The sequence below is a fragment of the Canis lupus genome, chromosome 10 (genome assembly GCF_048164855.1).
Source record: "Canis lupus baileyi chromosome 10, mCanLup2.hap1, whole genome shotgun sequence".
NCBI classification, from domain to species: domain Eukaryota; kingdom Metazoa; phylum Chordata; class Mammalia; order Carnivora; family Canidae; genus Canis; species Canis lupus.
Window position 1 is genome coordinate 42,514,913 of NC_132847.1, and position 24,165 is coordinate 42,539,077.

Here is a 24,165-nt window from a genome sequence, read left to right on the forward strand (position 1 = left end):
TTTTCTCACATGTATAATGTGGACCATGACAATATGTCATTCATATATATTTTCTTTCTGTTTATGTTCCATTTTAAATTTCTTTATTCATTCAATATTTAAATTGTACCTTTATGTGTTCAAGAATGTACTTGAATGTACGAGGCAAGGAGGTAAGAAGCCATTTTCCTACCCTGAAGTAGGGCATACTCTGGTTGAAGGAGAATTAATCCATCATAGTACAGTGGGTTTACGATGTGATAGGAATTGTGCTCTGGAGGGGCAAACAGATTTAGACAAATCACACTCTGAGGGTTTTCTGTGAAGTGAGAAATTTTAAGGAGTTATAAATAGCAAGAATAAGATATTAACCCATATTAGGAATACATACCTGGCCAAGGCAATATGTGAGTTGGGTTTTCTATGGCCCCAAACAGAATGTTGGTAGGTTATGCTTTTAGAAGTCAGGTGCTGCAAAAGCAGACTCTGAGACAAAAATTGCCATGCAAGGAATTTATTAAGGAGGGCTATGGGTTCAACACATGTGAGAAGAGAAGGCAGGAGGTGGAAGAGAGGAAAAGCTGAGCTGTGGGCCAGTCACAATGTGGCTTTCGTCAAAACCAGGGTGGAGGAGGCTCTGAAGCTGCAATGACCCTTGAGAGGTGGAGTGAGGGGTCTGAGCCTTTAATCCCCCACATCCAATCATTGGATACAGGGGAGAAAACTTGGGCTAAATGCCTCATTTCTGCCAAAGGCAATTCCAAGAATGACCCTCAAATCTCTGTATTTACCAAACATCTTTACTTCTCAATGGAAGTGATTACTGAACCAGTTTGCCATCTTTTACCTTGGAATCCTCTTTCAGAGATTTGATTTCCTTTGGGTTCACATCATATTATTCACCCAGTCAGGTATTGTTATGGTTGTAGGTTTGACTTCACACAATCACAGGCATGAGGAATGGAAACCCTTCCAGACAAAAATTTAGTTTGTATCACTTTTCTGAGAAGGCAATTACTGTCATGGGGTGTACTGGGATATTACAGTCTCTATATCCAGCTTCTTTAAGAAGGAGAAAGACCATCAATTCTGCTGCTGTGGAAATGCAGTGATAGAAAAGAAAAAAATGATCCTTACCAGCCATCTCTCAGCTAGGACTCTATTGTGGGAAAATATGAGATCAGTAACCTCAAGGAGACTAGGCCTTTATCTGTCTACCAAGGCTATCAAGAAATAGAGGCATGCTTTGTAATATGGAGTCCTAGAAAATTGTTAGAAATGCAAACACTTAGGCCCCATTACAGACTTTTTGGATCAGAAACATTGGGGGTGAAGCCATGTCATCTGTGTTTTAACAAGCCTTCCAGATGATTCTGATACATACTGGAGGTGGGGCTTAATTTATTGCAGATGATAAGTATCCTAAAACAATCTCTACAAGGAGCCATATTTATTGTTCTTTTTTTAAATTTCAAAAATAAAATAATTTAATTTTTTCCTGATTTTAAAATGAATTCATATTCATGGAAGAAATACTTAAAATTTAAAAAGAGAATGAAAATTCTGTCACTCAGATTAGCACCACTGTGAACATTTTAGTGCATTTCTTTTCAAACATTTTACATACATTTTTTAAAAAGATTTTATCTATTTATTTGAGAGAGAGAGAAGAGAGCACAAGAAAGAGGGAGAAGCAGACTCTCTGCTAAGCAGGGAGCCCAATATGGGACTGGATCCCAGGACCCTGGGATCATGACCTGAGCCGAAAGCAGACACTTAACTCACTGCACCACCCAGGCACCCCCGTGCCTTTTTATTTATAGAAAATATGATGATACTATACTTGTTATTTTGTAACCTGCTTTTTGATTTAATAATCTATTTAGCTCAATACATGTAGACATAACAAGGATAACTCAGATGACCCAGCCTGTGAGTACGAATTGTTTTACCTTTACTCTGAGCCCACCTATGCACTACTAGCAGGACATCTCTTTAAAGTATTTATCTTTCTCAATAGCTCCAAGCTTAGAACTCTGGTTTTAAAGTTTTAAGAGGGAATATATATTTAACATCAAGCAATTTTTATTTTGTATTAGGCAGTGAAAACAGTTATACAAGCAGGAGGTCAACTTAATAAAGCTAAATGCTTGGGGAAACATTAACATATAAAATATCGATTTAACTTCTAAATATGAGTACGTATTATTGGCTATGAATTTCTACATCGCACCTCCTCCATTCTGTTCCCCTCAATTCTCAGGAAAGAAATGTTCAGGGGGAGAAAATGTTCTTTCTTTAATTCAAGGCTGCAGACAGTGTGTGAACATGAATAAAGAAAGCCAGAGCAAATTATCATTCTTGTTACCATTATTATTTTGCAGAAATACCGCACAGTGTCGTTCAGGTTTGTGAGGTCTAGAAGGATTTTGAGTCAAGCAGATTTGGTTGAGAATCTTTGTTCTGGCATTTGCTGGCTCCATGGCTTGCTACATTACTTTGGGCAAGTTACTTCTCCTTTAAAGTCTTGTTATTCTAGCCTGAGAAAAGAATATAATAAGAGAAATTAGTTTGCTAGGTTAATTTGGGAATTGAATAATGTGTTCAATGAAGGATTTTGTTCTGAAAACTTCCTGGTTTAAAGAAAACAAAAATTCTACCGATCATGTGAAGCAAATGACCTTTATTTGCAGTCAAGTGTGGTAAATCCCTCTCCTCTCTCCACTTCCCTTAAACAGGTCAACACTTGGGCTGAAATGTGACAAAGATTTTCCCTTGACTTCCCAGCCTCTGCTTACCTGTCCTTTCCTCTCTGGCAGCTGACCCTGAGCCTATTCTGCTCATCCTCCTCCCTTCCATGCCAAATTTGAAAGTATGGACCAACAGCTAATACATTTACCAACACTAATTAAACTGGGATGAGATGTTTTGTTCTTCGAAGTTTCCACATTCAGTGATAAATTTTCTCCTGAATTATGCAATGAATCTAAAACAGAACATGATGTAAAGTAGTAGAACTAGCTCGAGACTTTTGGGCTGTGGCTCTGCTTCTTACATTGGGCAAAAGTCACTGTGACTATGGGAAAGCCACCAAACCTCAGGGGACATCAGTTTCTCTGGCCCCATGTTTGTTCCACAAGGATTTCTGAGAGTTCCTGGCTGAAAGAGCTGGAATCCCTTCATCACCAGCAACTCTGACAGAGTGGTTGGTTAGCATAGGGGCCCTCCTGTCCAGCCTTCTTCCTGCCCGCCCCCCACCCCCACCCCAGCATTCCCTTCCCTACCGAGGGAAGGCTGGTGCAGTCTGGTTTCTTCTAATCTTCATTTAGCACTTCAGGCATCTTTCTCTCTTTCTTTCTTTCTTTCTTTCTTTCTTTCTTTCTTTCTTTCTTTCTTTCTTTCAAGATTTTACTTATTTATTTGGAGGAGAGAGAGAGAGAGAACAAGAGAGAGGGAGAGAGAAATGAGCCGGGTGGGGGCATGGGGGGAAGCAGACTCCCTGCCAAGTAAGGAGACCTATGCAGCCCTGCTCCTGGGACTGGGGTAACATGACCTGAGCTGAAGGCAGACACTACCATCTGAACCACCCAGGTGCCCCTCCTTCACCCATATTTCTAATAGCTGTCACTTGTTGGATACATTTTATCATTTTGATTTCTTATGTCCACATGGCTAAAAATTAAAATGTAAAAATATGGTGTAAAACCACCTCTGCCCTGTCCTTTTCCCTTAGTCTCTCCTCCCCAAAATAAAGGTTATCATTGTAATTTATTTCTTATATATTTTTTATTTGTTCATATACCAGTTAGGTCAAATGTAAAATTTGTTTTACATTTTAATGTCAAATACATTCTGCATCTTGACCTTTTTTTTTTACCTTTTTTTCTTCTTCAATATAGGGAGAGCATCCTCATCCTTTTCTCCAGCTGAGTGTGTTTTTTGTGTGTGTGAATATATTTTAACTATCTCTAATTAAAAGCTTTTGGGGATGCCTGGGTGGCTCAGCGGTTCAGTGTCTGCCTTTAGCTCAAGTTGTGATCCTGGGGCCTGGGATCAAGTCCTGCATTGGGCTCCTTGCAGGGAACCTGCTTCTCCCTCTGCCTATATCTCTGCCTCTCTCTGTGTGTTGCTCATGAATAAATAAATAAAATCTTAAAAAAAATAAAAGAGTTTGTGTGATTTCCTGTCTTTTGATATTATAAATGATACTGCAATGAATAATATTGTACATAAGTCATTACTCACATGTGCAGTGTTTTTATAAGATAAATTTCAAGCCCAGAGTTTATGGATAAAAGACTAATTAAAAAAATTTTTAATTTAAATTCAATTTGCCAACATATAGTATAATACCCAGTGCTCATTCATCGTGTGCCCTTCTTAATGCCCGTCACCCAGTTACCCCACCCCCCACCCACCTCCTTTTCTGCAATCTTTTGATTCCCAGAGTTAGGAATCTCTCATGGTTTGCAAAGACTGTAATTTTAATAAGTATCACCAAATTGCCTCTATAGCAATCCTACCAATTTTCAGTGCTCTGGCAAATTGTAAGGGCATCCCTCTCCCAAATCTCCACAAGAGTGTGGGCCTTCACCTGTTATAAATGGCATGTTATTCACTGTTAATTTGCATTTTTTATTAATATGAATGAGGTTGAATCTCTTCTCGTGCATGTTTTCCCTCCTAATCTGTTTGTTCATGTCCCTTCACCCTATTTCTATTGCATCACCTGTAACAAATATTCAATGTGTATTGATATTTTCAAATCTTGCAAGGTACATTATCCTTAGTACTTCTCATTGTTTCTACCAATTTCTAGCAAAGAAATCATTGGAGTGGATGTTCTATGTTAAGAAAAGTATTATTACGGTGGAGTGTTTTATTTACCTGGTCAACTTTGATGAAAATATTCCCATTTGAAGAACCAGTTATGAAATATTAATGAATCTACTTTAGCTCATAAAACTTAAGATGAATAGAAAATACAAAGTGACATTACACAATAAGACAATTATAGTTAATATGCATAATCTTAAAGGATACATATTCATACATATTGTATACAATTGTATATAATTTTGTATATATTTGCAAATATATATGCAAAAAATATATATATATATATATAAAACCCCCAAAACAATACTACCAATTTATGACAAAAAGAAATAAGAGTGTCTGGAAAAGTCCTCCCACCCCCCCACCCCCACCTACCCTATGCTTTTAAAGCCTGCAGTTGGCTTTGGTCCACATTCTTCAAAGAATCCATTCCTTATTTGCTTAGATTTCTTATCAGTTGGAATGCAAAGAACAGACATCGGTTGATTTCTCCTCGAATAATCGTTCAGGCACAGCTGCTGTGCTCCTGGTTTTCCAGGTAATTATGGATCCTTTGGAAGTACCTTTTAATCTGTAATCTAGGGTTGTCACTTCTCAGGATGCCACTGTTCTGCTCTGCTTCCAGGCTCATCAGCACTTCTAGGTATTCCAGCTGTTGATGAAGTTCAGTGAGGAAATTCTCCATGTGTCTTTCCTCCCAACCCTCCAGAGAAATATTTGCCCTGAAGAGGTTGAAGATCTGCTGAAGCATCTCATGAAGAATGGCCAGTGCTTGTCCTTTCTGGTACTGGTGACAATTCACAGACTGCTGGGGAAGCAGGAAGTTTTTCCTGTGTGCTAGACACTGCTGAATGGATGATTTTTGAAATCTATTCAAGAGTTTTAAACTCTCTCTGTTTACTCTTTGTTGGAAGAAAGCCAGTTTCAATTCTAGGGAGAAGATAGTAGAAGAAGCCAACAGCACCAACACAATTTCAAAGCAATGCTTGTTAATCATACTGAAGGTCAAATATTCCAAGTATCTCTGTACAGGATTAGTAAAGCCCCAACTTTAGTAAATAGTTTGCCTCTCACGCATCTCAGATTGATCTGGAAGGTGTTGTCCTTTGTTGGTTTTGTTTTCTAATGCTGTCATTACTCCAAGATTACATATTCGGTTTTCTGGTTCCCTTTCACTGTGTTTATGGGACATTTCTTCCACCTTTCCCCATTGTGTTGGCTGTTTGACAAAGTAACCAAAAGAACTTGTTTCTTTTTTTTTTAAGAACTTGTTTCATTGTATGTGTTCCTTGACATAATTACAGACTAGTCATCCAATATGATTTTCTATTACTCTCATTATTACCTACAAAGTTTCACTCAACACAATACACTTTCTATATATTTTGGTCAAGCTTATTAAAATTCTTTTTTGAGAGTATTTTTTTTAAAGGAATACTCTTTCATGAGTAATGTTTATCAGAGGTTTAGCAGAACCTCTAGGGCACTCAAGGGAAAAAATTAAAATCTATATGGACTACTAAATTTAAAACTGCAAGTAGGACTTTAAATTTACACTAACATTTGAGAGAAAGAGAGAGGGAGAGAGAGAGAGAGGGAGAGAGAGAGAGAGGGAGAGAGAGAGAGAGAGGTAAGAGCAGGATGAGGGGCAAGGGAGAAGCAGGCATCCCATTGGGCAGGGAGCTCTATGTAGGCCTTGATCCCAGGATCCAGGGATCATGACCTGAGCTGAAGGCAGACACTTAACCAAGCGAGCCATCCAGGTGCCCGTCAATTACATTTTAAAAGGATTTTTAAAATGAGGAAATATTTCATCTATAGTGACTCATTATCATATATTTACCCACACCTAGTTACCCTTTCTGGTTTTGTTCATTCCTTTTGGTAGCTCTAACTCTCTATTTGGTATCACTTTTCTTGAGAAACTATTCTTCTTGAATAACTTCAATAATTCTTGTATCTCAGGTCAGCTGGCAATGAATTCTCTTCGTTTTCATTTGTCTGAAAAAAATTCTTTGTCTTCAGCTGGGAAATATGGTATTGCTGAGAACAGAATTCCAACTGGAGATAGTTCTTTCAATACTGTCAAGATGTTTTCCCCGTCTTTTGGCTTGCATGGTTTCCGAAGAGAAGACTTCTGTCATCTTAATTTTATTTCTCTGTGCATCATATGTCTTCTTTTTCCCTAACTGCGTTTATCTCTACCATTATATTTCAGCAATTTGATGATAATGTGCCTTTGTGTGATTTTTCTTTTTGTATTTTCTAGTAGGAATTTCTCAAGCTTCTTGAGTCTGTGGTTTTATCATTTTAATTAAATTTGGAAATGTTTCAGATCTTATTTTTTCAACATTTTTTATCTCCTGGGACTCTAACTACAGATATATCAGACCCATGATCATACAGGCAATGGAGGTTCACTCAATATTTTTCCTCTTTATTTTTAATAGTTTCTATGGTGATGTCTTTGAGTTCACTGATATTATTTTTCTTTTTTTTTGATATTATTTTTCTTTAACATCTTATCTGAATGTTAATCCATCTAGTATATTTATCACTATAGGTAGTATGTTTTTCATCTCTAAAAGTTCACTTTGCTCTTTTTTGATATTTTTCATTTCTTCCCTCATCACGCTCAGTTTTTCTTCTTTTTGGGCTTATGACATGTATTTATGATAGGTGTTCCAACCTCTTTGTCTGCTAATCCTGCCATTTGTGTTATTTCCAGGACTTGTTTCTTGATTTTCTTTTCTACTGCTTATGGATCCTATTTTCTTGTTTCTTTACATGCCTGATAGCTTTTTTTTTTTTTTTTTTTTTTTTTGCCTGATAGCTTTTGACTGGATTCAGAACACTGTAAGTTCACCACTGGGTACTGGATTTGTGAAGTCCTTCATATAGGGTTGGGCTTTGTTTAAAGACATAGTTATGAGTCTTTACGTTCTGCCTTCCCTTATATTCCCTTTCAGTATTATTTATATTCCCCAGATGAATGAGAACATATAATGTTGGTCCTTCTCCGACTGACTTGCTTCACTCAGCATAATACCCTCCAGTCCCATCCACGTTGAAGCAAATGGTGGGTATTTGTCGTTTCTAATAGCTGAGTAATATTCCATTGTATACATAAACCACATCTTCTTTATCCATTCATCTTTCGATGGACACCGAGGCTCCTTCCACAGTTTGGCTATTGTGGACATTGCTGCTAGAAACATCGGGGTGCAGACGTCCCGGCATTTCATTGCATCTGTATCTTTGGGGTAAATCCCCAACAGTGCAATTGCTGGGTCGTAGGGCAGATCTATTTTTAACTCTTTGAGGAACCTCCACACAGTTTTCCAGAGTGGCTGCACCAGTTCACATTCCCACCAACAGTGTAAGAGGGTTCCCTTTTCTCCGCATCCTCTCCAACATTTGTGGTTTCCTGCCTTGTTAATGTTCCCCATTCTCACTGGTGTGAGGTGGTATCTCATTGTGGTTTTGATTTGTATTTCCCTGATGGCAAGTGATGCGGAGCATTTTCTCATGTGCTTGTTGGCCATGTCTATGTCTTCCTCTGTGAGATTTCTGTTCATGTCTTTTGCCCGTTTCATGATTGGATTGTTTGTTTCTTTGGTGTTGAGTTTAATAAGTTCTTTATAGATCTTGGAAACTAGCCCTTTATCTGATATGTCATTTGCAAATATCTTCTCCCATTCTGTAGGTTGTCTTTTAGTTTTGTTGACTGTATCCTTTGCTGTGCAAAAGCTTCTTATCTTGATGAAGTCCCAATAGTTCATTTTTGCTTTTGTTTCTTTTGCCTTCGTGGATGTATCTTGCAAGAAGTTACTGTGGCCGAGTTCAAAAAGGGTGTTGCCTGTGTTCTTCTCTAGGATTTTGATGGAATCTTGTCTCACATTTAGATCTTTCATCCATTTTGAGTTTATCTTTGTGTATGGTGCAAGAGACTGGTCTAGTTTCATTCTTCTGCATGTGGACGTCCAATTTTCCCAGCACCATTTATTGAAGAGACTGTCTTTCTTCCAATGGATAGTCTTTCCTCCTTTATCGAATATTAGTTGACCATAAAGTTCAGGGTCCACTTCTAGGTTCTCTATTCTGTTCCACTGATCTATGTGTCTGTTTTTGTGCCAGTACCACACTGTCTTGATGACCACAGCTTTGTAGTACAACCTGAAATCTGGCATTGTGATGCCCCCAGCTATGGTTTTCTTTTTTAAAATTCCCCTGGCTATTCGGGGTCTTTTCTGATTCCACACAAATCTTAAAATAATTTGTTCTAACTCTCTGAAGAAAGTCCATGGTATTTTGATAGGGATACCATAAAGACTCCTAACTCTGGGAAACGAACTAGGGGTGGTAGAAGGGGAGGAGGGCAGGGGGTGGGAGTGAATGGGTGACGGACACTGGGGGTTATTCTGTATGTTGGTAAATTGAACACCAATAAAAATAAATTAAAAAAATAAAGACATAGTTATTATGAGGACATAGGTACATAATTTACTCCTTTGGGGCTTGTTTTTACACTTTGTTAGCATGGGTAAAGCAGACTTCATTGTCTAGGACAATGTCATCTCACTATCAAGGGACTATCCTCATAAGGATTCTACTCACTGGTCTCTATACTAGGAAATCTTTGCACTTTGGCTGGAAGAAACATGAAATATTCCCAGCCCTGTGTCTACCTTGGAGGTAATTGGCCTATTCCTTTTGGTGCATTCTTTCTCTAGTCTAGAGATCCTAAGTGACATGGGCATGGGTGTTCTTAAAAAAAAAAAGTTGTGTGTGTGCATGTGTGTGTACATGTGCTTGACTGTGTGCCTGTACACATGCCTGTGCCTGTAGAGGGTCATGAATGACATTCAGAGCCCATGAAATAGTAAAGCTTAGTGTGTGGGTCCCTTCTGTCTAAACCTAAGGACAGCATTAAGGGAATCCACTGCAAGCTTATAATACTTTAGAGAAAAACAATGGAAAAGTATCATGACTGAAAAAAAAGTGCTAAGTCTTAAAGCATCATTGAGTAAGACAAAGCCTTTGAAGAAAATGCAATAAACAAACAGTGGCAATCTATCTTTGACTAGAATGGACTTTGTGACTTTTAAATTTATTTAAAATGTATACATTTTAATATATTCACCTCCCCCCACAAATTTAACATTATTGTCAATCTAAAAAATATAATGCTGTGCTTAAAATTCTTACTATCTCTCTGTGTTAAAAACATACCAAAATAGTTCATTAGTAAGGAAGATATTTTAAATTCGACCAAAGGATGGCAGCATAACATCAATTACTTAGAGCCTGTATTGACCAGAGCTCTTACTCTGTTGGCAAGAGAAATCAAAAAGTTTATGGCATCTATCTTGATGAAGTCCCAATAGTTCATTTTTGCTTTTGTTTCTTTTGCCTTCGTGGATGTATCTTGCAAGAAGTTACTGTGGCCGAGTTCAAAAAGGGTGTTGCCTGTGTTCTCCTCTAGGATTTTGATGGAATCTTGTCTCACATTTAGATCTTTCATCCATTTTGAGTTTATCTTTGTGTATGGTGCAAGAGACTGGTCTAGTTTCATTCTTCTGCATGTGGATGTCCAATTTTCCCAGCACCATTTATTGAAGAGACTGTCTTTCTTCCAATGGATAGTCTTTCCTCCTTTATCGAATATTAGTTGACCATAAAGTTCAGGGTCCACTTCTGGGCTCTCTATTCTGTTCCACTGATCTATGTGTCTGTTTTTATGCCAGTACCACACTGTCTTGATGACCACAGCTTTGTAGTACAACCTGAAATCTGGCATTGTGATGCCCCCAGATGTGGTTTTCTTTTTTAAAATTCCCCTGGCTATTCGGGGTCTTTTCTGATTCCACACAAATCTTAAAATAATTTGTTCTAACTCTCTGAAGAAAGTCCCTGGTATATTGATAGGGATTGCATTAAACATGTAAATTGCCCTGGGTAACATTGACATTTTCACAATATTAATTTTGCCAATCCATGAACATGGAATATTTTTCCATCTCTTTGTGTCTTCCTCAATTTCTTTCAGAAGAAGCTTTTGCACAGCAAAGGATACAGCCAACAAAACTAAAGATAACCTACAGAATGGGAGAAGATATTTGCAAATGACGTATCAGATAAAGGGCTAGTTTCCAAGATCTATAAAGAACTTATTAAACTCAATACCAAAAAAACAAACAATCCAATCATGAAATGGGCAAAAGACATGAACAGAAATCTCACAGAGGAAGACATAGACATGGCCAACATGCACATGAGAAAATGCTCCGCATCACTTGCCATCAGGGAAATACAAATCAAAACCACAATGAGATACCACCTCACACCAGTGAGAATGGGGAACATTAACAAGGCAGGAAACCACAAATGTTGGAGAGGATGCGGAGAAAAGGGAACCCTCTTACACTGTTGGTGGGAATGTGAACTGGTGCAGCCACTCTGGAAAACTGTGTGGAGGTTCCTCAAAGAGCTAAAAATAGACCTGCCCTACGTATGACCCAGCAATTGCACTGTTGGGGATTTACCCCAAAGATACAGATGCAATGAAACGCCGGGACACCTGCTCCCCGATGTTTCTAGCAGCAATGGCCACAATAGCCAAACTGTGGAAGGAGCCTCGGTGTCCATCAAAAGATGAATGGATAAAGAAGCTGTGGTCTATGTATAAAATGGAATATTCCTCAGCCATTAGAAACGACAAATACCCACCATTTGCTTCAACGTGGATGGAACTGGAAGTTATTATGCTGAGTGAAGTAAGTCAATCAGAGAAGGACAAACATTGTATGTTCTCATTCATTTGGGGATTATAAATAATAGTGAAAGGGAATGTAAGGGAAGGGAGAAGAAATGTGTGGGAAATATCAGAAAGGGAGGCAGAACATAAAGACTCCTAACTCTGGGAAACGAACTAGGGGTGGTGGAAGGGGAGGAGGGAGGGGGTGAATGGGTGACAGGCACTGAGGGGGGCACTTGATGGGATGAGCACTGGGTGTTATTCTGTATGTTGGTAAATTGAACACCAATGAAAAATAAATTTATTAAAAAAAAGTTTATGGCATCTAGTGGTCTGATAACATGTGGTCAGCAACATATTATTACTTTGACAAAATGAATTGTTCCCATAATGCATAAGATTACTAATCACTGTAACTCATATTAAGATACTTGGCTGGGGGATCCCTGGGTGGCGCAGCGGTTTGGCGCCTGCCTTTGGCCCAGGGCGCGATCCTGGAGTCCCGGGATCGAATCCCACGTCGGGCTCCCAGTGCATGGAGCCTGCTTCTCTCTCTCTCTCTCTGTGACTATCATTAAAAAAATAAAAAGATACTTGGCTGGTTAGTATTGTTAAATATTTCCCTTTTCCTGCTTTAATGGACATTTGCTGCATTCTGGTTATTCACTGTCATCACTTCTCCCTTTTCTGAGGGTTATTGGTATGCATAGCCTGACTTCTCTGCCTCCTCTTGGATTTTGTGCTTCTGGCCTGAGTCCCTATTTGACACATCCAGCCCTGTCCAAGCTACTAAGTGCCTTACTTTCCCCAGCCTCCATGACTATTTCAGGCATGGTCCTTTGTCCCAGTGATCTCAGTGCACCTCCACTCCCATTTCCTGAGCATAAACTTGCAAATATTTAATGATATTAATTTATCTGTCATAGAATGCAATAGTTAGAAGTGATCTTAAATGACATATAATCTGTTTTCTATTCCCTTCCTGAAAAATTCAGTCCTAAAGCAGAAATAAAGTAAGCATTCTGCTGGAAGGGACAGGGATGCATGTTAGTCCAGAGAGGGATGTCAGGATTCAAAGAGAATGGGGCAAGTGCCCATATGGAGAGCTAACCTGGCATGGGGTGCTGGAGCCTGAGAAGAGTGAGTAGAAATCACAGCCAAAGTGGGGTAAGGAGAGCAAAGTTCTTGCAAACAAAGTTTCAAAATGCTACCCTAGAAAATATTTATTTACTTATTTAAGTTGTATATATTTAAGGTATACAGCATGATGTTTTGATATACATGTACATTGTGAAATTATCACTATAGTCAAGCTAATTAATATATCCATTACCTCACATAGCTACCTAAATACTTATTAGTTTTAATGAGTTAAATGGTGGAAAAGCCTGGCAGTCACATCAAAATGCCTAGATGTCATCTTTTTTTTTTTTTTTTTTTTTTGCCTAGATGTCATCTTTATTCAAAGGATCAAAGTGAACCTCATCAATACTGGGACAAATTGAAATCATGCACCAACCTATTAAGATTCAACTCAAAATAACACAACATCCCTTCTGGGCTATTCTCACCAATGCAAATAACTTGAATTTAATCATGAAAAAACATCACTTAAACCAAAATTGAGGAACATTCTACAAAATAATTGCCCTGTAACTGTTCAGGGTTGTGAAAGTCAAAGAAAGACAGGAACTGTTTCAGATTAAAGGAGACTAAAGGGGCTTCTGGTCTCCAGTTCTGCATATAAGGAGCTTAGAAGTCATCACTCTATCTTGTTAAGTAAAAAAAGCTGAACAGACTGAAAAATCATTCTTTGTGGATCCATAAGATAGAGGTAAGACACAGGGCAAACCAGTGCTCCTCAAATTGGAGAGAGAAGGGGAGAATCCAGTTTACCAAGGCAGAGACACTCAAGTGGAAACCACTGTGGGAACCAGTGTTGGGGTAGGATATCTGAATTTTGGTTTGGTGGATTGCTGGAGGCTCCATCAAACTAAAGAATATGTCAACTGAATACACAGTGTGACTTTTTTAGCAGTGTCCACTTGCTATTAAGGATATTATTGGTACAATTGGACAAATCTAAATATGAAGGCTGAGTATTATACGGTTCTAATGTAACAATGCTAATTTCTGTTTTTTATAATTTAATTTTTTAAAGAGAGAGTGTGTGAGTATGCAGGAGAGGCAGAGAGAGAGGGAGAGAGAATCTCAAGCAGGTTCCACACTCAGCATGGAGCCAAACTTGGGGTCCTCTTAAAACCCTGAGATCATGACCTGAGCTGAAATCAGTATGTATTGTGTGTACATATTTTTTAATGAAATAATTCATTTTTGAGATGTGATAACTGAGGCTTCATAGTGTAGAGTAACCTCTCTCCATACTAACATCACCTATACTGTTCTTCTGTCCCCTCTTCATAGTTTAATTTAGGCCAAGAATGGCAAAAATACAAGGAAAGGAAAGGCCACCAATCCACATTATGAGTACAGTATGATACTTAAGCCCATAGCCTCTAAGGTGTGACAGACTACATTTAAATCTCAACTATACTATTTGTTTGCTGTGTAGTCTTGGGCAAGCTGTTAACATCTCTTTATCTCAGTTATATCAATGCAAAGACAAGTGTAATAACAGTATCTCATGCAGCTGTTGTGACCTCTAATTGAAGTAATGTGTTTGTTTATCAGAGTCTTTGGCACATGGTCCATGCTCAACAAATGATATTATGTTATTTGTATGAGGCATGACAATATTAATAGATTGCAACACTCATTTCCACTGACCCCTGGACAAGTATGTTCAACATAGCTCTCTAAGCACAGTCCCCTATTAATCAATCACAGATGGAAATAAGTTGAAGCCTATCTTCCATCAATATTTTTTTCAATTTTCAATAAATACTAATTAATCCAAAGAAAGAAGGATCAAGTGAGTGCATGCTCTAAAGGCACTTATACAATATGTACTGGTCCTCATGATGCTAAAATATTCAACATATTTTTATTGATTGCTTATTATCTTCCTATCACTGTTAAGGCCTGTCTGTGAGCCAGCGATAAAGATCCCTGGAATGAAGCTTAATCAGATTAGGTAGGGTGAGAAAGGAAAAACAGTAAGGTATAAGCAAATTACCAGCATAACATAATATAAAAGTGGATTAGAATAAGATCAGTTGGGACCATATTTTCTTTCTATTTATGGACCACCTGGCAGTCGAACTTCCATATACAGAGTGACAAAAGGAAGTAGCCTAAGACCAACTAGTTTTAAAGGAATGGGAAGAGGATACCACAAAAGGAAATAGGGTGTCTAGATAGTAGAAAGGAAACCAGTTTTCAAGAAAGAAGGATAGTCTAACAGTGTTCAATGCTTCTGAGTGGATAAGCAAAGAAAGTACTTGAAAGCACACATTGAAGTTAATGACATGGAAGTCATTAGTGACTTTCACAAATAGAATTTTCAACAGAGTAGTCTGGGTGGGAGACAGATTTCAATGCTTTTAAGATGAAATGCAAAAAACAATGTAGGTGATGCCAATAAAAATTTGATCACTCCATGGAGGAGAAAAATACAGTGAAAGAAAGAATGGGATGTTCAATCTTGGAAGGCTTTGTTGTTTTATTTTTTTATTTTGGTTTGTTTTTAAGGTAAGAAAGACAACTTGTTGACTGGAAGAAGCCAGTAGAGGGAGGAGAAAGAGATGGAACTCATGGCAGGCTGGTCTTTAGCAGGAGAGATGGATAAAAGAGTCAGCATCAAAATAATATACAATTATATTTCATATTTAATGTATATATGTGTATTAGTTAACTAACAAACCTGGTTAGCTTGCTTGGTGACCCTAGTTAATAATAACATCAATTCACTTTGCTTTGAACAGAAGCAGAGAAGGTTCACAGTCCATCCAGGATTGGGACTTTGCCAGGAGGTATTGAACTGAGTGACAATGAAACAAGGGAGTCTAAGATATTAATAAGAGAGTAGTGGAAGTATTGAACCCTGGAACTGATAACAGGTGAGTCTGGATTATACCTAAATGATCAAGCTTGGGGCAATATAGTCCACCTAAACCCCTCTGATCATATTTACAATTGACTTCCTATTTTCTCTAGTCTTAATATTAATACCTGGTTAGATAACAACACTTGTGGCAATATCCAAATAACAGCCACCACTTACTTAATATATAAGTTAAGAAATTGCTTACATGTCCTCTGAATTCCATGTGTGTTTGCTATTGGTTAGTGGTAGGATTGTTTTCTTTCTGATAGCAGACAACATCCCCATGATTGTCTAAAATTATTTATTTAGCTAATGCTGAGAACTCTTACTGTGTGCAAGGACATGACTTTTGGCAAACTACAGATATTAGTTCATCTAATCCACACAATTACTCTATGATATAAGGGTTATTACAACTCCCATTGCACAAATAAGGAAATCATGACACAGACATGTTATATCCAATGTCATGCAGGACAAAGAGAATATAGCAATATTATTTCTAATCTTTATAATATGCTTGAGAGGTGGTCTTATCTCCACTTTAAAAATGAAAAGAAAAGGCCACCTGTGATTTACAGAAGTTAAAAACACTTCCATCCACAGGGACTTAGAGTTCTGATTATGAGCAAGTAACAGGGTTAAGAATTACCCTTCCATAGTAAACAACTAGGAAACTAGACAAAATATAGGCAACAACTATTTGTATTTGCTGGATGACAGGCAGTGGAAGACTGTGATTCCTGGGAGATGGGAAGCAAATGAGGCTTTCTGATCAGACTAGGACTTGTAGACTAGGCTGTAAGGAGGAGCCTCCTTAGACAATCTCTTCTGAGTTGAAGAAAAAGAGATCAGAGAGTTTGGGGAGGCCAAAGCAGGCAGAACCTGCAGAGCAGAGTACCCAAAAGGAGGTAGCTAGTTATCCAGAGATTTCCAGAAATTTTCATACAGTTATTCTTGAGTCTTTGGTGAATACCAGTCAGTGCACACATCAGGTGAAACCCTACAAGGCCCAACAAGTATGACGTCCAGAGAAGGAAAAAAAAAATTATCATGGAGCTTGAAGCCAAAGAGCACAATGAGGGTCAGAAATCATTCAAGTTCCCACCAGCCACCCAGCAGAGACTTTCTTGAACACATAGGGCATTCAATAAAGAACCCCAAAAGAGCAACTCTTAAATATGAGGCTAAATTAATCCTGAAGTGAAGACTAGTCTAGACCTGTCTTGAAAGAGCTTAAGAACAAGACTGGAAGAAAACCAAATAATATACAATCAGTGACTGACTGTCACTGCCAGTACAAAATCCAAAATTCTTTAAAGAAAAACAACAAAATCCAGCACATTAAAACATAAAATCACAATGTACAGCATTCAATATAAAATTACTATACCTATGAGGCATAGGAAAATGTGACCCATATTCAGGAAAAAAATGAGTTAACAGAAATGGACTGAGAGATGATGGAATTAGCAGACAAAGATATTAAAGCAGCTATTATACATAAGATCCACATGGAAAATGAACATAAATACTATGAGAAGGGAAATGGAAAACAGCAAAAAATGGAACCAAAGAGACATTCAAGATTTGAAAACTACTGAAACTCACTAGATGCGATTAACAACCAAGGTCATAAGTAGAATTAAAACCCAGTTCCATGTGACTCTAAGGTATTATCACTTTCGGTGGGTGCTTCTCATTTTACAATGGCTTTAAAAAGCCACAGCTGACAACTAAGGTAGAAATATCATCCAAACAGAGGGACTGTGAGTAGAAGGGCAAATGTAAACATGTCACAAGGAAGAGAACGATTTTATTTATTTATTTATTTATTTATTTATTTATTTATTAAGAGAACGATTTTAGAGTCAAGACAGACACTCAAATTCTAGCTCTGTAATTTAGCTAGGTGAACTTGCACACATTTCTAAAATTTTGAGTTCATTGCCCTGTCTGTAAAATTGGGATATAAAGAAGTCCTTATATATAATAATACATAGCAATTATTGAGATAACATGTAAGAAGTTAGTTACCATATGCTTGGCACATAGACACATACCTATTTTTCAATAGCTGGTAGGCGAAAATCCTGAAATTCTTACCTGGGCTCATGAAAGTAAATAAATATGACTGATTGGAAGGCTTAGGAAAAGCTGTGGTGTGTATGTGTGTGTGTGTGTGTGTGTGTGTGTGTGTGTGTAAGGGGGTGGTCCTGGGTGCCGAGGGGTCCTGGGTCCTTTCACACCAAACTTTTGCTGCATTTAAATCTAATGGGCCAGATAATGTTAGTAAAAATATAAAAATATTCCTTCCAGACTGGTATACAATGTCTTACGAGCTACTACTCTTTTGACCTAAAAAAGTTAACAGGGATTCTAGATGGAAGTCATTATAGAAAAAGATCTGCCAAAATATATATTTTAGGAAATGTGCCAGTCGACTTCACGTTGTTATAATGAATGCTGTCTTGTTTCCTTGGAACAAAATTATGTATTTGAAAGAGTCTGTGTTTTGCATTGAGATAGTACTAGTTCTGAAGTAGCACATGAGCTGCACAGTTTTGGATAGCCGGTTAACTGCAGTAAGCCACAGTTTTTGTAAAATAGGTGTGTAATAATAACCTTGCAGAGCAGTTACAAGGATTGAATAAAGTAACATATATAAATTGCCTACTATTGGTAATTTAAAATTTGTTTCCTGTCCTTCTGGAGTCCTTTCTCCCCCTCCAATTCATATTTATTTATTTTTTTGATATTATAAAATCTTTCTGATATGGGAAGTGAACTAAGATTCCATACCATTGGTCCCTGATGTCAACTCTCTCATTTTAGATTTGTCACTGCTTCTTTTCCTGAAGAAACATTTGAAGGACCAAAAGAGACAAACACTAGAGAAGCTACTGTTATGATGGGACTCTTCACACTTGGGATTCATTATTCTTTGAGTTTTGAGATGAACTCAATAGGCTTCACTCCTTGGTAGAGCAAAGAGAAAAATAAATCAGAAGTTTATAAAATATTAAAGAACAGTACACTTTGCCCTTTGCCTTCTTAATCTAACAGACATTTTTCAGGGCTTTAAGCAATTATCAAGTGACAGAGTTGTCTAAAATCAATACTGCTACCTTGTGTAACCACCAGAAAGCAGATATGAAGACTGGTGCCTGAGCTGGTCTAGAGATTAATGAGTTTGCTGAGTAACTTAGTCTGACTACCTGGTCACACATTTCTCTTGACACAGTCAATAACCAGGACTGGAAGGACCACTAGTGGGAAGGCTATGGCCTAAAGTGATTCCAGGAAATTCTCAGATTATTATCAAAAGACCAGTGAGACGAGAGAATAGCAAATGATCTATGGACTGCTATGCCAGGAATCCAAGTTCACCTCGACTCCAGATAAAAATACTCTTGTGGCCTAAGATAAAAATTATTGTCTGAAATACACAAGATGTTCTTCAAAATAAATAAACTAAAAACTAAGACAAATATCACTGCTTTAAAAAATCTTATTAAAGGTGCAGCAGATTTGTAAGGTTCTTTATAAAGAGTAGACACCTATGCTTTAGAGCTCAAAGAGGGAGGAATATTTAACAGATTTACTTATATTCAATTTCAATTTTGGGGGGGTATAATGACACTTTTTAACATTCTTTGGGTTGACATATCTCATGATCAACTTCCTAAGGGCACCTTAGTTTGACCCCATCTATCAGCGTCAAACTTGATTCTAACCCAGGAAGCCAGGAAACCCAATCTGTGTGTTCCTTGGTTTGTATGTGAATGCAAGATGAGGAAGGTCATTCTAAACATATAAAACTGGGAGACAGCTGCCCAGAGTGGCCCCTCTTGAAATTCAAGAGAAGATGGCTTGGAAATGGTGACACACACACCCAACAGGTAGCAACTGGGGCATGGGTGGAGTAAGGTTGGAACCTTGACAGTGTCTCTGATAAGCATCCTGTGTGGTGACAGTTCTCCTTGGGGTAAGAATAAAGGTTTTTTAAAAGAAGACTTTAGACACAGAAACAAATGTCCTCTTTGTCACTATGACTGTGCAACAGATACGGTCAGGTCATATAATAAAACCATTCATTAGCCTTGGGAATATAAACTGAGCCTCTTCCTACTAATCTTAACCTTCCTGAAGGTCAGAACAAGATTAAGATCACCCTGAAAGGAACCGATTGCCTGACTGGTGGTGTCCTGACACTTTGAAGATGGCTTAGTTACATTAGTTTCTGAGGCCTTCAGAATTGTTTTTCTTTTTGAGTCATCAGCAGGCATGATCTTTTGCCTGCTGTACCAAGAAGAAAAGAACATTTTAAAAGAAAACACCTTATATCATTGAAAAGGGAAAATGGGCACTATGAAATGTTGCCGGTCAGCTGTCAATCAGGATTGAGTGCTGACACAAAGTATTGTAGTACTACAAGACTTTGAGGTTATTTGTTGGAATTTCAGAGACCAAGGAGATCATTTTACATTCATCACAGGGACTTAAAAAAATATATGTGATTTTGAATAGTGGCTCATGGCCACATCCTTTCACATTACCATCCTACATGGTTTAAGGACAGTGATTTCTTTTTAAAGAAAAGTATAAGCCTGAATACTATAGTGCTTAATTTTAGATTTTAGAAAAATTGAACTTTTCCATCTCGAATTCATGTCTATTCAGCCATTATTAGAAGATCATACACAGATGTGAGAAGAAAAAGTACATATATGTATGATGGGGAAGGAGGATGGTAGGAAGCTGAGGGTGTTAAAAGATGGGCAATAGAAACAAAACATTTTGTAATTTATTGAGATATAAGTACATGCACAACCACTTTTTAAAAAAAAATATTTATTTTTAGAGAGAGAACGCACAAGTTGGAAGGGCCATGAGAGGAGAGAGAATCTCAAGTAGACTCAATGCTGAGCCTGACGTGGGGCTCAATCTCACAATCATGAGATCACGACCTGAGATGAAACCAAGAGTTGGAGGTGTAACGGACGGTGCCACCCAGGCACCCCACAATCACTTTTTAAAATAAAAGCATTGATAAATTTCGAGTCTAAAATTTTTACATCAGACTCTACCTTGACTGACATGCTATTTTTCAGTTTATTAAGAAGTTAATAATTAAGACCATTGGTTCTCAGACTCAGTGAAACAAAGGTTTTGAAAGTGGAATCTAGATGATCTATTGCTAAAATCAAATTCTAGCAAGTATTTCCCAATTCATATTCAATAATGGAAGAACTTCCCACATTGTAAGCATTTTTATCACTCGTTGGTCTTAAACCATTAATGTGGCAATGATTTACCTTGACTTCTCAAGATGGTATCTGATTTCTCATAACATACAATTAAAGTTGTCATAACAATAATTCATGGTGTTCTTTTAATAACACCATGACTGCTAGATGTTTTTTCCCTTAGAGATGTTAGAAAACAATAGACTAAGACTATTGATCTATTAGTAGATAATCAAATTGAAGCTTAATGAATAAAGAGAAAAGAATCCAGATGTGTTTATCAGCCCCAAATAAAACCCTGCATATGGTCTATGAAAAAGGGGGGCCCTGCATTTAAGGCAAGGGGATACCTTTTGTCAGTCTTTCCAAAGGATGAAGTTTCAGCAAGTCCTACATAGTTAATTTTGAGACTTTTCTGGAAGGTAGTGCTGTCATTAATTACTCTTTATGTTCCTCTAAAAGAAAACTTGGTTTTTAAGTACTTGTTACTCCCTTAAAATCCAGATTATGAGGGTTTGAAATGACCATAAACTTTTTAGATTTAAGAATGAATATTGTCAGTCATTTTTACAAATATCTACTGAGTACCTATCAAAGCAAGCAGTGAAACCTACATACTGCTCATAAGATTCCTAAAAATTGGTTTTGAATGTTACATTGCACCTTTTTCTAAATTATCACTCCTCTTGACCTTTTCAAGAGAAAGAACATGTTGTTAGCTTTTAGATTTTCTTGTAATGTTTCTTGTAAGAAGAGCTGGAGAATAAACCTACATACCAAAACACATTAACAAGGAATTACAAATATTAGCTAAAGGCGAGAGAAATGCCAGGGAAGAGTACGTATCGGCACACTGCTTTATTACTGTTTTTTTTTAAAAAAAAAAAAACCTCATCCATTAAATTTATACAAATTGAAGAAGGCCAGGGTACCTGAGTGGCTCAGTCAGTTAAGTATCCTACTCTTGATTTTGGCTCAGGTCATGATCTCAGGGTTGTGAGATCAAGCCCGGCGTCAGGCTCTATGTTGAAATGTGGAGCCTGCTTGAGATTCTCTCTCTCCCTCTGCCCCCTTCCCACTCCCTCTCTAAAAAAATAAAAATGATAAATTAGGGAAGTTCAAAATAAAAGGATGCTTTACTCTGATTTTGTTACTACCATAAAAGGATGTTTTGAGAACATGAAGAAAACTGTAAAACTAAATTAGAAATGTGGGCTATTTGTGCTATGGTCATAATGTCTTTTACTGAGATATTCTGTATTACGTAACTTCAGAATTAAATAAAAGTTGAGCGATCTTGGAAATTTCACAAGATCTCAGACTTGATTTCTTTAATCTAGAAAGTATTTCTTTTTTCTCATGACTTCTCTAACTCAGCAAATCCAAATGAACATGGAATTCATTTGTGGGGTAAATGTCAAAAGAACTTGGCCTAAAGTAACAAGGTGAAATGAAGAGACCTAGTCTGACGTGTTCTCCAAAAAGAGCTTATATAGAATTCTTGGAAGCAATAAGATAAAGGTGGAAACAGGGCAAACATCAACAAATGGAAACTTAAATGGGCTCTATTATGAAAAGATAAGAAAGAGGAGAGACAACGAATCTCTAAGGTTTAATCTTTTCTGGAACTTAAATCATATCTGTGTATGAGAAAGTCCAATAAGTGAATGGATTGAAGAACAAAGCACATCATGAAAAAGAGGAGAAACAAAAGGGAAAACAAGAATTGGGGTTATGTTTTTTTAACAAAATTATTTTAGTGTTTGTGGAAGTTTGGTTAGGATATATGAGAGTAGGAAAATAATTCTAAGTTTTTAAGTGTATGTAGATATTCAGTGATGGCATTTGGTGAGCTTAGGTAAACACTTGCTTACACTCTTTACAAAGGGAGAGCCCTGTCCATAATACCTATGACCTAGATAACCATGTTTTGTAGCAGGCTAGAGGTGACTGTACCAGAGGTGGTCCATGACCCACGGACTGCCTGTGGTAGAACTCTACGACATAGTCTGGCACAGGAGAGCTGGGCCCATCAACTTCTCAGTGTTGGTAATTGGAACTGTAATACATGGAGTATTTAACAGTGAGAGGTGAAACTGAGACAGAGACAGAGTCCATAAAAGTGGGTGGTGGTACTTGAAAGAGCCCCATCTAATCCAAGGCTATGAGAAAAATGAGTAAAAATACAAAGATGACCTGAAGAAGAAAATGAAGTCACTTTTTAGAGCAGAGTGGGGAAGCAATTAACAATAGCTGTATAGGGAGTTAACAGGTAGAAAGAAGAGCATTTCTTTAGAGCTGCTTTGGTTCTTGACATCTTCTAGTTCCAGCTATGAATTCTTACACTAGACCCCTCTTACGGAGGTAACTTGGGCAAGACTCTACTCCTTGAAATCAACAAAGCTTAACCACAGCAGCTTCTATAATACAGCACTACTCAGGAGCCTAAGCAGGGAAAGGAGTCCTCACTTAGCAAAAGTGACGGCAGCACTTCACGTGTGTGTGTGTGGCGAGAGAGAGAGAGAGAGAGAAAGAGAGAGAGAGAGAGAAACTGAGAAAATTCAAGTTAATAAAAGCCAATCCCTTTAAAGTCATCAAACAACACTTGATACATCAAACAACACTTGATAATGACAGATATTCATCAGATCTATGTGCTAGGTTTTGTCCTGGATACCATGGAGATATACAAAGAAGTAATGCATACACTCTCCTACCAAGAACACACTCTTAAGAGGACTTAAGTAAACTTAAAACACCTTTTCTTTGTAATTATTTTCTTTCATCATTTCCTGTCTACATTATGTTGCCTTGTTATGTCTCTATGCACACAAAAGTACTTCCCTGCCATAATCAAACTTGCAAAAGTTTCTCTATTTTCTTAGACTGTAAGCCATGGAAGGTTTGATGTTCCTGGAACATGGCACATGCTTAATAAATGTTGAATGATGAATACATAAGTGAAAAAACAATGAGCCATGACATAGAAAGTTGGGTAAAGGACTTCTGTAATTCTCAAAAAACTGGTATCATTTTATATTGTAGTGATGCAAATAAGAGTCATGTAATTCAAAATAATTAAAAGCACTATACAATTATTTTGAATGTATTACATTCAGGAAAAGTATTGACTGAAAGACAATTGTTTGAATTTTACAAGGTGAGGTTTCAATTACTTTTTAGTCTGTGGCCTTGTCACTACTTACTTATATCTGCTTCCTTTTGTTTTTATCGTTTCTTCATTCTCAATTACTCACCTTTCTTTCAATATTAGACCATGGGATGCCTGGTTGGCACAGTTGGCTAAGCATCCCACACTGTTTCAGACCAGGTTG

General features: G+C 37.5%; 1 protein-coding gene across 6 annotated transcripts in view; it reads right to left on the reverse strand.

Annotated features, from left to right (window-relative positions):
- Positions 1-477: 477 nt before the first annotated feature.
- Positions 478-24,165, reverse strand: part of IFNE (interferon epsilon) — a 62,108-nt gene continuing 38,420 nt past the window's right edge. For 2 of the 6 annotated variants that reach the window (XR_012038041.1, XR_012038039.1), the window contains exon 2: positions 478-2,519. Coding sequence is in view for 2 of the 6 variants with exons in the window: in XM_072841521.1 (XP_072697622.1) it covers positions 5,324-5,815 (492 nt within the window). In the remaining 4 variants the exon portion in view is untranslated. Of the gene's footprint in view, positions 2,520-3,263; positions 5,015-5,193; positions 9,044-24,165 lie in introns of those variants that run through there. The other 4 variants (XM_072841521.1, XR_012038042.1, XR_012038040.1 and 1 more) reach the window with 4 other exon arrangements.